General features: G+C 30.3%; 1 protein-coding gene across 1 annotated transcript; it reads left to right on the top strand.

Moving 5' to 3' along the window:
• The first annotated feature begins 704 nt into the window (after window positions 1–704).
• Window positions 705–7,491, top strand: LOC122602710 (MLO protein homolog 1-like). Its single transcript, XM_043775301.1, has 14 exons — window positions 705–868; window positions 1,402–1,459; window positions 2,257–2,555; window positions 3,265–3,381; window positions 3,495–3,555; window positions 3,842–3,927; window positions 4,985–5,059; window positions 5,709–5,797; window positions 5,976–6,025; window positions 6,172–6,212; window positions 6,347–6,520; window positions 6,631–6,666; window positions 6,865–6,993; window positions 7,089–7,491. The coding sequence occupies exons 1-14, from the start codon at window positions 737–739 to the stop codon at window positions 7,461–7,463; spliced, it is 1,722 nt and encodes a 573-aa protein (XP_043631236.1). The 5' UTR covers window positions 705–736; the 3' UTR covers window positions 7,464–7,491.
• Window positions 7,492–13,489: the final 5,998 nt, after the last annotated feature.

The raw sequence follows: 13,489 nt of genomic DNA, 5'->3' as shown, positions 1-13,489 counted from the left end.
TCTAAACTTAATTATTAACTTGAATACTCATTTCAATAAATAAATAAAAGGAACCAATACTTGATTATTACCTTTTTTTTTTTATAATAAAGAACCCACGATCTAATGTTGTTAGAGAGATTTATCTCTATGGTCTGCGACTCTGCGATATTATTGGTTAGGTTTTCTTCTTTTTTTAACATATGGACGAGGCAGAAAATATGTCACATGGTACATTTAAAAGAAAATATAAAAGCTTAATTAAGTTTTATGGATGATTTTAAAGTATAGATATCTAAACATCATATGGTCCACACGACTTTTAAATGTAAACGACAACACGACTTTCAAATATTACTTTTTTTTATAATAAACAACTTGTGAGATCCATACATATAACATCACCCAAAGAGAATATATAATAGCTAGTCGTAACCAAACAAGACCAAACCATCCAAATATAAGAGTACAGTCAAATGAAAATGCTGACCATTTCAAAATGTTTCTTCAACATTAGTATGAGTGTTAGTATTAGTACTTCTACTATACTAATTCATTCACACGCTTTGTGTGTGTGTGTCTTACTATATATTTATTTGCTTGGCTTTGCTTTTCCCTCCCATATATTTTGTCTCCTACTATACACCATACAAATTCCTGCAAACCGGATAAACCAAAGAAGCCAGCTAGCCTTGACGATCTATTAACGACTTGGCGGTGGTTACGTCCAGACGGTCTAGTAATTCAGTTGAATTGGATGGCAGGAGGGTCGTCGTCGACATCAGAGAGGTCATTGGAGCAAACCCCAACATGGGCAGTGGCATTGGTTTGTGCCGTTTTCGTAATCATATCAGTCATCATTGAACATGGGGTTCACTCCCTAGGCAAGGTAGGTTACACGTATATTTGTCTAATATCGATCACTTAATAGTTAATAATTGATCAAAGTAACGGCCTTAATTAGCTTTATACTTAATACTGTTGATATGTTTACACAAAGATAATCACCAAACAAATTAACTACACACATTAATTAGTTAATTAATATTGTTTCGATCGTCCTGAAATTAAACTTGATTAATTATCTAGCTATATGTTATTTGCATAAATTATACAAGTCATACATACTAATTTGTGGTGTGAGAGGTATGTAGCGTGCGTGAGATGTATAAAAAGAAACAAATAAAGAAAGAAAGTGCTCAGTAACGTCTTCCGCGAGTTTTGAGCCCAATACTTCGACAGTGTACGAAGAAAGTTAAGATGTAGGCAGACATTACCTCTATTTAGAGAGACTATTTCCATTTTCTCCCTAAGACCCTCAAACCTTTAAATGAATATATATGTATAAAAGTTTGATTTTAATTAAATATACTCTGTATTTAATTGAATGAATATATGTGTATGTATGCGCACATAATGCAGTTGTTCCAAAAAAAGCAAAAGAAAGCAATGCTTGAAGCCTTGGAGAAAATGAAAGCAGGTACACTAGTACATAACTCCATTTATCTACATATAATTTTCATTATAACTATTATTATTATAATTATAATTATAATTATGATTACATATCATATGATATGTATGAGTACATACATTCTTAGAAAAAAGCTTCTTAATAAAAGCTAGCTACTAATTTTTTTTCTACTAATTAACATTTAATTAATAGATTATACGAATTAATTTGGTTTAGAATAAGTCTTTTTTTTTTCCTTTGATTCATTCAAGATCAACTTATTCCTATCCATATATAAATATAGCTTAGACCTGGTTAATTATTTGGCTAATTGATCATATATAAGCTTACTTTTTCTGTTTTTATATGTTAAGATTAAGACTGCTTGTTAGGTATATATATATATACATATATATTTTGTTTTTCTTCTTTCACTGTTCGTCAAATACTAATTTCACCAAACAGTACTAGACAACTATGTTAATTGAAATTAAAAATAGCAAATTTTAGAATAATTTAGTTCCAACGACCCTTGCAACTTATTTTGTTATACTATATACAATTAATGGTAATTGGTGACGGAGCGTAATGGTGGTCGCTCATCCCATAATATTTATAAATCTTTTTGTATTTCTAATATTATACGTTCATCACAACTCCATTGAAAGTTACTGGTCTATTTTATACACTCGATATCTAAAATCCTAGCTTCGTCACTCATGTTAATTAATAATAATTTTTAATTTTAGAGCACAATTAATATTATCATTCCTATATATACAGTGGTTTAATTAAGTGAATACGTACATACATGCATGATGCAGAGCTGATGCTGCTAGGGTTTCTATCGTTGCTATTAACCGTGGGTACAAAATATGTTGCTAAAATATGTGTTCCCGAAAAGATTGGATACAAAATGCTTCCATGTAAAGCCGAACATTTCATTAGTAATAATAATGGGACCAAAGATAGTGGCGGCAAAGGTGGTAGTAGTGGTAATAATGGTGATGATGAAGGCGACGACAATCATCGCCGGAAATTACTTTTTCTAGCAGCCACACAAGAGATGATTACCCGAAGAGTTTTAGCCGGAGATGCTGAAAACGTGCCTAAATGTAAAGAGGTACCTATATATATAGGGATAAGTATTCTGGAATGTAACAAACTTTGGACGAATGTCTATAGTAGATAATAACTAAAGTTTTGTGTATTGTATGTAAACAACTTTAAAAAATGTTTATTGTATGTAAGAAAACATACGTGGCAACCATATAGAGGTGCCACTTGTCTGATTTTAATTGGTTGAATACATTTTTTCTTACATACAATAAACATTATTTTCCAGTTGTTTACATACAATACACACAACTTTAGTTATTTCCTACTATAGACATTCGTTCAAAGTTTATTACATTTCAAGATACTTATCCTATATATATATATATATATATATGCGGAATATATGATTGTTTTTAATTTTGCATCGATTAATTTCACAGTGAGTAATTTTGTACAATAATAGCTAGTCAAAGGGTGTTCAAAGTATATATTCGAAGATTTATACATTCAAATTTCAGATATTCGAATTTAAATTAGTACTCGTAAAAGATTACAATATCCAGATATATGTCCAAAATTTCAAATATTTAGCATTTATGGATACCCAAATATATATCCGAAACTTACATACATATATTAATTTGCTAACTTTAACATGTACGAGTACCAGTCTTATGATAATTAATTATTAGTGAATAATAATGTATAGGTATATGTTTAATTAATTTAATTAATTACATATATGCAAATTAATTAACTAGTGCAAGCTGCAGGGAATGGTACCGATGATATCGTATTCGGCGGTTCACCAACTTCACATATTTATATTTATTCTTGCCGTCTTCCATGTCCTTTATAGTGTCGTTATCATCGGACTCGGCTTCGCTAAAGTAACTTTCTCACTCTTTTCAATTTCCACTATATATATCATGTTTATTTATTTAATTACAACTTGTTATTACTATAATTGTAATTATAATAATCATCCTATAATAACTGACAGATGAAGAAATGGAAGGCATGGGAAGCAGAAACTACTTCTTTGGAATATGAGTTCACAAATGGTGATTAATTGTTGCTTAATTTCTTCATTTGTTAATTAGTGTTTAATTAAATCATTCTGAAAACCGGCCAACACGTACAGGCAAATTAAAAACTAATAATTAATATTTCAAAATAATCACACTGTTAAAAAATAGTAATTTACAGATACATCCATTGACGGATTAAATATATTTTCTCAAAATATATACAACTTTACAATATATATACGTCTCAATTTGCTTAATTATCAAAAGTATTAATTTCACCATGTAAAATTATAATTTTTTTCTCTGTGGGCGCATTTAGATCCAGCGAGATTTCGATTTGCTCATCAAACTTCGTTCGTCAAACGTCATACCGGACTTTCTACAAAACCTGGAATTAGATGGGTGGTACGTATATAAGTCAACCTAGCTAATTAAACGTACTCAGTTAAAAAAGGTGGAAGAGTATCTCATTTCTCTCCCCACTCCTTTTATTGAAAAATTCTTATTGGGACATACAGTTAAAAAAAATAAAGGGTATAAAAGTTGGACTTTTTAAGATATATAAAACATTTCTTCCCAATTTGGGTGCTTAAAATTTGTTCAAATAATTTAACATAAGTATTCGATAACTTTAAAAGATTTTTAGGTCTTTCCTTCACCTTTTTCTAATATAATATCAATGTCATATCAGTTTTTTTTCTCTGCTAATTTTTCTCTCTAAAACACACCCAATAACATTAGGATCTTTTCCTCAGAATTTTTTTATTTTGTATTTATCTAAAATTAAATAAAACTATTAATTTTTAAACAAAATATATTATATAAATTTAATACATTATATTTAAAAAATTATATATTTAAGGTTTTAAAGTATTCAATTTAGAAATATATAATTATGACGTTATTATCATATTTACAATTTTTTTATGTGAACACCTATGATTGTGTTGGACCATAACCTACTTTTTATATATTTTGAAAAATAATTATGAAGTTTGATATTAAAAAAAAATCCTATTTAAACAAAAAAGAAAAATACTTTTTTCATTCTATTAGAGGTGTCATGTTTTAAATTTTTAATGTTTAATTTTTTTAAACTTTAACTTTAAGTAATTTCTTTATTTTAGATAGAACTTAATGAAAGGTATGTGAATTGATTATGTTTTAAAAATGTTTCATTGGTATAATTTTCATCAATTTTTATATAACACAAAAAATATATTTAAGGTTAAAATTTATAATAAAAAATTTGAATATTCAAAATAAGAAAATTTCATTGGGATGAATGGAGTAATAAATAATGTGAAGTAAAAAGTTAGAGAAAGAAAGGGTAATTAAGCTAGCGTTTGTTGCTTTAAATTCTGATGCTATACTCTTCAATTCTACGTAGTACTTAATAGCCATCGATCCAACTCTGATTAACCGTACGTTTTTTTAATTTATGGTTGAATGATATATATAGGTAGCGTTTTTCAGACAATTCTTTGGATCGATATCAAAGGTCGACTATTTGACCATCCGCAACGGGTTTATAAATGTAAGTACTAACAACGTACCGTATATCACCCTATCACTCTAGGTACACTGTTTGTGTATAGATTTAACCCTAGTTATCATTCTTTGGATAGAAAGCAATTAATTAGAGGGCCGGGAGGGAGGGTTGTTGGGGTTGGGTTAGCGTCACCGGCATCTAGCGTCGAACCCCATGAATTAGTGACGAAAACGGGGTTAGTAAAAATATATTTGTCACTCCTCGTTAAAAAATACTGTAATTCATTCAACGTTACCTAGCTAGCTAGCTCCTTCATTCATAACCAATTTTCAAACTTTCAAAACTACCACATTTCACTATATTCCTGCCTATTGCTTTCTTTCAAATTAATCATCTATACCAATTAAAAATATCATCGTCGATCGTCTAATTAAGCTAGCTATATATAGCTCATTCAAATGCATGTGACGAATAATTCTTCTCCCATTTCTCAACAAGATATTATTCGATCATTTAATTAGTCCTTTGTTTTAATTAGTTCTCGTAAAACTTGAATATCACGACGCATCTGATCTTGATATTCATTTACGTACCACATGGATATTGAAAGAAGCATGCGCGCATTTAAGCAACATATATATATCTGACACACAGTTACGTTGACTCATTGTGTACATACATATACGTTGTGTAGGCACATTTTGCTCCAAGTAGTAAATTTGATTTCCATAAGTACATCAAGAGATCCATGGAGGATGACTTCAAGGCAGTATTGGGTATCAGGTACGTACGTACGTATGTCATCACTCTCCCTGCATGCCCAGCCGCCTAGCTTCTCGATCAAACCTATCGATCATTTTACATATATTACGAGTAATCTTTAGTTTCATGTGATCGAAGGTACGTATGTAAATTAATGATTGGTTTTTCATGCATATCTACTTTTATTGTTGTTTTCCAGTTTACCACTTTGGACGTTCTCAATCCTGTTTCTCCTTCTAAACGTTCATGGTACGTAATTAGCTATAGCTAGCTTTCTATATATCTATTTAACAAAAAAATGTTTTGCTAACTAGCTTGCTCATACATAGTATATATATAGCAGAGTTAATAATGCATGTATGTTTTTTTCTCAACAACAATAATTAATATTGCAGGATGGCATGCACTTACTTATCTCTCTTTCGTTCCTCTTGTGGTACCTTTAAAGCCCTCATTCATGAATATATACATTTGTCTTTTATCAAAATTAACTAGCTAGCTAGTGATGATAAAATAGTAATAATTAACAAAAACGTTTGATTTGTTGGTGGTGGATATATATATGTTTAGATTATTTTGTTGGTGGGTACAAAACTAGAGCTAGTGATCATGGAAATGGCTCAACAAATTCAAGACAAGGCAACAATTGTAAGAGGTGCACCGGTTGTGGAGCCAACTAACAAGTTCTTTTGGTTTAGTAACCCCCAAATAGTCCTTTTCTTGATCCATTTCACTCTGTTTCAAGTAAGTGTATGAGTATATTTGCATGCATGATTCTAAATTAACAACATATATACAACAACACAATCTAAACTTCAAGTAGTTGATACTTACACCGGCCATTATTATTGCAGAATGCATTCCAGATGGCGTTTTTCTTGTGGACTGTGGTAAGTAATTTCTCATCACACACGTAAAATGAAATCATAAGCCTACTTAATTACTATTCATGTTTAACATATCGTTACTTGAAAAAGATGATAAGATAGTATTCCTTTTTTTGCTTCTTGATGCACAAGTAGTATATATACTCTATTACATTACAAACAATTAGAACGTACATGTGTAATTCTGAAAAAATGTTGCAGTATGAATTTGGAATAAACTCATGTTACCATGAGAGCATGGTGGGAATTGGTGTTAGAGTTGGATTGGGGGTAATTCTGCATATCATGTGTAGCTACATTACATTCCCTCTTTATGCCTTGGTCACTCAAGTAAGTAAAACCTTACCATCCATATATATATCTTCTATCAAATTAAACAAAACTATTATCTCGGGCCATTAACTTTCCTTAATTATAATGTGAAGATGGGATCTCACATGAAAAAGTCGATATTCGAAGAGCAAACCTCCAAAGCTCTAAAGAAATGGCAGAAGGCCGCCAAGGACAGGAAAAAGTTACGCGAACTTAATGGCGGGAAAGGAGGGACAGATCATTCAAATTCTGGCATAAGGAGCATCGAGAATACCCCAAGTCGTGATTCATCACCTATTCATCTCCTCCATAATCAAAACCATCGATCATCCACCGCAGAAAGTGAAATTGACATTCCACCATCTCCAAGAGCTTACAATTCAGAGACAGAAATCTCAGATACGGAAGGTTCATATAATCATGCCGCCACCAATCACAAGAATCTGCATCATGATTTCTCTTTTTCAAGATCCGATGGTTTCAAGTAGATACACGTACCATTTTGTACGTACGTACTCGTAGTTTATAAAATTAAAGAAATAAATTTTACTTAACATTTCATGCATGGTGTTCAATATTATTTCTTTTGATTATCCGTACCTAATTTGATGGGTTAAAATCATCCGTGTGTTTTCACTTTGTCCTACTTCCCTTAAGTCCTCCACAAGGCCATATGTAAATCAGAGTATTTTCGTCAATGCACTCCACTTTTTCTTCCACACTTTCTTCGATCTTCATTTCGTTAAAAATCTCTTTTTGCATGCAACTCACTTTTTTATTTTTCTTTTCTCTTTCTACACAAATGTGAATCTCTTTTCCCTTCAATATTTCACATAACACTTATACGTACTAATAATTCCAAGTTTCTTATATCATTTAATTCCTGTAACTTTCCCTCTCCAATCCCCATCACCACGCACCTGATCTCTTTCATTCCAAACCTGTAGAGCATCCTCTACATATTTTATAGATCACCACTAGCTTAAGATCGTAGAAGGTAAAACAATTGTATTTTTTGTTTCATTCAGACATTTAACCAAACACATTGGCTGTATTATCTAACCATGTTTATTTATTGAAGTCACATTTAAAGAGGCAGAGTTAGTTATGACAAGAATCGATTAATGAACGTCGGAAAACATTAATTATCAATAACAATGAGACAAACCTGTTTATTCGTATAGTATTGCCCCTCACGTAACTTGCAAGTGGGGGACTTAACATAATTATGGACGAAGTGCAAACAATAAAGATGATTTTGGCTAAATGTTAACGGCATGGAGGAAAAGTTCAACAATGACAAACTACATGAGACGATTTGCACTTTACTCTTGAAATTTCTAATCAAAAATTTATTTAAAAAGGTTCAGGTTGGCAGATCGATCATATGACCCAAAAGCCCAACCGAACTTGACTTGTAAAAATCAGGTGGTCACTCAAATTGGCATGTTGATGGACAAAAATAAATACTAATTCGGCTTTTTCAAATAAACCGAACCAAAAAAACCAGATCCATTTTATACTCAATCATGCAATATATGAAAGCGTACATGCGTTAAATCTTAATTATTGTATGAAACTATTATATTTGAAGTTTGAGTTTATTAGGTTTAGTAGTTTATAAAAAAAATTTGTTATCATGTACTAGACTCAATTTTTGTTAATAAATAGATTTTAGACACGTGTCCAACACTGGACACGAGACTTACGACATTATTAAAAATAGATATTAATACATGTAACTCATAAAAGCTTATAAGTTCAAAGTTGAAGATATATGTAGATTTTATGTGTTTAATTCAAATGTCAAGAATGTTAAGCTAATAAAAAGAAAACTAATGTAAAAAAATAATATTGGAAGCATATACCCTCATTCGGCAGTTGAAAAACTTTTTTATAGACGAAATTTATTGTAATGTCTTTTCTCTTCTCATCTTTGTCACATGTTAACACCTTAGAGCCACTTTTCGACTTAACTCGAGATACTGCGATGTACAATTATTCTTGTGTGAAAGCTGAACTTTGTAGATAGAAACCAATTTTAATAACATTGTAAAATAATTATTTTAGTTATTTGTTTTTTATTAATTACATAAAATTATGTAAAAAACTAAATGATTACATTATTGAGAGTTAATTTGATGAAATCGAGCGATATAATTGGCTAATAAGTCATAAGTTCAACTGTTGCTATTAATATTAAAATATTGCAATTAGTCAATTACTATTAAGATCTTGATATATTTACATTACATTAAATTTATTATTAATTATATATATATATAATAGAACATATTATTGGATATATATTAGTTATTATTTTATTGGATAATATTAGATATTATTCTATCGGATATATATTAAATATTATTATTTATTTATTATATCGAAATTATTGGGTAAAAAGTGTAAATTTGTGATGGAAAAAAAAAGTGTAAATTAAAGTCAACATTAAGAAATCGAGAGCTATGATTGGTCGATAAGTTATTAGAGCAACTGTGCTTTAATATAATAAAAGATGTTATATGTAAAATAGTGCCGTAATACAAAAACACTACTACCCTAATTTGAAAAAGAAAAAACTCTCTGATCCCATATAACATTTAATATCCATTAACTAGACTAGTATCCAGATAATTCTCAACCATTTAAATTTCTACTTCAACATATAAAAATAATCTATTTTAGTTAGTATAAAAAATAACATAACTCTACTAAACTACCCCTCATATCTTCTTCATATAACTAGATTCTTAAAAGTATACGTAACGTAAAATGTAAGCGTGAAATGGTCATCGGTGACTATCTATATCTATATTTTATATGAACGCATAGGTGGGAATCATCACTTCACTTACTTCTATATTTCTATATTAAAATTAAAATGGTTTAGTTTAGTTAACATATAATAATAATAATAATAATAATAATAATAATAATAATATTTCTATATTAAAATTAAAATGGTTTAGTTTAGTTAACATATAATAATAATAATAATATTTATATTTATATAATAATAATCTACCAATAAACTAAAACAAGATTGTGGTATTGTTTAAACGACAAATGACGTATTATTTGAGTGACAAGTGTCCTTTTTAATAATCATAATTATATATCAAATTAAAATCCTAATTAATTTCTATTTATCTACCAATAAACTAAAACATGATTGACATATTCTTGAAATAACACGTGGCGTAATTCTTGATCGACACATGTCCTTTTAATTTATTTATTTTATTAAATTATCTTTTTTAGTTGTATATAAATTCAATTTCCTTATTAGAAGTCAATATCTAATATCACATATACATGTCTTTCTTCCACAATGTAAACCAACTCTTTCTTCATCTTGAATTCAATTAGATTTGCTAAGGATGTGACTAACGCTTGACAAAAGTTAACTTATAGTCATTCAATTCTATATACCTAGTTCGATTTTCATATCTAATAAACCCTTTGTTTTATTTAGAATTAAACTCTAACTTTTGACTTATTAATACAAAAGACAGTATAATCTTATCTGATTGATCGTTTTCTCAATTAATAAGTTGTCTTTTTTTCTTTCTAAATTCTTCAACTCCTATTATTTATATTAATTATAATAAATTATTAACATGAAGACTTCAAAAATTCAAGTTTATGATCCGAAATCACAATGCTATTTGCCATCATCCACTATGTTTACAAGTTTCGATTTTGATGTGTTTTTAAAAATTTAAGGTTAATCCAAAATTTTAACTAAACATATATTATATTTATCATTACTGTATATTATAATTTAGCTCCGATCATCGATTTACTTTAACAACAATTTATTTCATACTCACGAATCATGTATGAGACATATTCGAATTTTTTTATAATACAATTTATATAGTTACCATACGTCGTACGGGTATTAGAACTAGTATTATATATATATATATATATATCCATTCATTATATATTAAATCAAAAATAACTTCCGATTCCAAATAGAAAAATAAGCGCCGCTCCAAAAATTGTTTGCTTATCAAGTTTCTCTAACAAGTAATTATTATGATTAATATACATCTATATCTATATCCATATCTATATCTATTTGTAACACCCAACATTTAAAAATATGGATTTCTAAAAATTTTCACCTAACGGCGTTAAAGAAAGCGGAAAAAAAGTTTTATAGTCCAAACCAGAAAATCCAGTTTGGCTTATTCATTCAAAAGTTCATTCAAAAGGTGTTACTCATCATATCATAGAATATGTCTAAATGGAAACCCATCGATTGTCCAACATAAAGCAACCGATCACAAGGCATTACAAATCTAAAAATTGCAAAACATAATTCAATGTCTAAAAGGAGTAGCAACTATGGGTAAACTAGAGTCATCTTCATAAGCTATCTACCCATGCCTCTCTCTTATTCATCAACGATCTTTAACTTGCTAAACCTGAGGGAACAACACATTTAAAGAAACAAGTGTTAGTTAACGAATTAGCTAAGTAAGAATACACAAGGTTTAGAAAGCATTTGTCCAATTAAAACGCTATAAGGATCGTTTTGCGACATTAGAATACATATCATTACATATCATCTCATTCATCATCTTTCATACAAAATAGGTCACCCTAATTGTGCCTAAACATCTTTAACATCATCACATAACACATCATAACATCATTTAAGTGTAACTGAAGTCACACCCGACTAGATGAACACACCTTACGGTTGTCCATCAATGTCGTTAAGGAATGACAAGCCAATTCCAGGAGTAATCCGTATGTTCAATGACAATGGGGCTGGTAAGACCTCCCGTATTACTCTTCACGTTATACCTCGTTGCAAGGAGCCACCCGAGCAACCACATCAACGCACTTAACCGGGCTAGGGCAAGTACGGGTTAAGCTTAACACTTTCACATCAAATTTACGAGCTCGATTTCACATCACATATAGTTTAGGTGTTTACACAACCTAAACAATCATCACATATACATCTTTTACGTTTGGGCCCTTAAACGTGCACGTGACATGGCAACTTAAAGAGTCTAGTGAACTAGATGAACAAGCCATACAAACATGCACATTTCAATACTCATCAACTAGTGTCGTAAATCAATTCATCATAAGACATTGCATTTCATTTCCTAAGACAACATCACATATCGTTGGGACTGCATTTCAGGCCTCATTGGTCATTTGCATAGCCCATATAACCTCCCGTGTATCCCGATTACCCATAAACGATCAAGATATCAAATGGAAGTTGTTATAAGAAAACCATCTTTTGTTGAACCCTCAGCATGTCAAAGTAGTGTATCTTACCTCTTGGAAGCATACAAAATGATAACGTAAGTTACCGAACTTTGCAAGTATTCCCGACTACCTATAATCATTAAACGATATAATAAGCTAAACAAGTACCTACTTACTTTTGTTCATGAATCAAGCCTAAGTATCTATAAACATGACCCATGACAAGGCTTGATGCATCGGACATTCGATTAATACTTTAAAGCTTACAAAACTCGACGAAACTCGACATTCACTCACTAAATTAACCTTTCTGGAAACTTGACATCACAATCATCTTTTAAAAACATAACCATTAGAAAGTAGACTCTCTTATGATTCCGTGGATAGCTTATTTGTTAAAAACGGAGTTACGGTTCAAAAGTTATGGCCATTTGAAAATTCCGTCGCTATTGCGTCGCAACTAAACGTCACTGTTTTTCAGTTGCGTCGCAGCTATAGAGTTGCGCCGCAACTAGTCCCGATCTTGCACAAAACTCATTGTTTAACCTCCAAAACTTAACCAAACACACCCCAAACGACCCGTAACCTTATGAACGACTTTTGTACCTCAAAATTCACCATTTTAAGACCATAATGATGCAATGAAATCATTGATTAACCCCTACTTGATTTGCATCACAATAACAAACGTTTTAGGTTACCGAATCGATCAAAACACACGTTTTTGACATCAATTGATCTTCTAATAAACTAGACCAGTTATGGATCTGATTATATGATTGAAATGACATAAAATCAATGTTATTATACCTTGAATACCTGGAGATTACAAAGAGGATACAAAAACTTGATCAAACACTCTCGAATCAACCAAACGAAGATGAAATCGAATAAGGAATTGATTATGGCAATGGGGAATTGTTAGGGCTCAAAGAGAAAAGGATAATATGAGTAATTAGAAGCTAATGACCTGCTTCAAGACCCTAATCCCGTTTTTTAGTTTCCACCTATACCAAAACTAGTCCTTAGGCTTCCTTATGGCTCATATTTAGCTCAAAACACCTATTGGGATGTTACACTATTTATCAATAAAATAAAATGAAACGATACATGGCGTAATCATTGATCGACACGTGTAATTTTAATTTATTTTATTAAATTATCTTTTTTTTAATTATATATAAACTCAATTTCCTTATTAGACTTAGAATTAAAAACTTTAAATTTAGCTTATTAATACAAAATACATTATAACTTCTTTGATTGATCC

Source organism: Erigeron canadensis, chromosome 6 (assembly GCF_010389155.1).
Source record: "Erigeron canadensis isolate Cc75 chromosome 6, C_canadensis_v1, whole genome shotgun sequence".
NCBI lineage: Eukaryota > Viridiplantae > Streptophyta > Magnoliopsida > Asterales > Asteraceae > Erigeron > Erigeron canadensis.
Note: the sequence above shows the minus strand (reverse complement) of the source record. Positions and strands in the feature narration are given on the sequence as shown.

What these genes read in the sequence shown, in the direction of transcription:
- LOC122602710 (XM_043775301.1), top strand. Translation starts at nt 737, where the DNA reads ATGGCAGGAGGGTCGTCGTCGACATCAGAGAGGTCATTGGAGCAAACC. An exon ending in AACCTGGAATTAGATGGGTG is followed by an intron (nt 3,928 to 4,984) that starts GTACGTATATAA and finishes TGATATATATAG; the next exon opens with GTAGCGTTTTTCAGACAATT. An exon ending in AAGGCAGTATTGGGTATCAG is followed by an intron (nt 5,798 to 5,975) that starts GTACGTACGTAC and finishes GTTGTTTTCCAG; the next exon opens with TTTACCACTTTGGACGTTCT.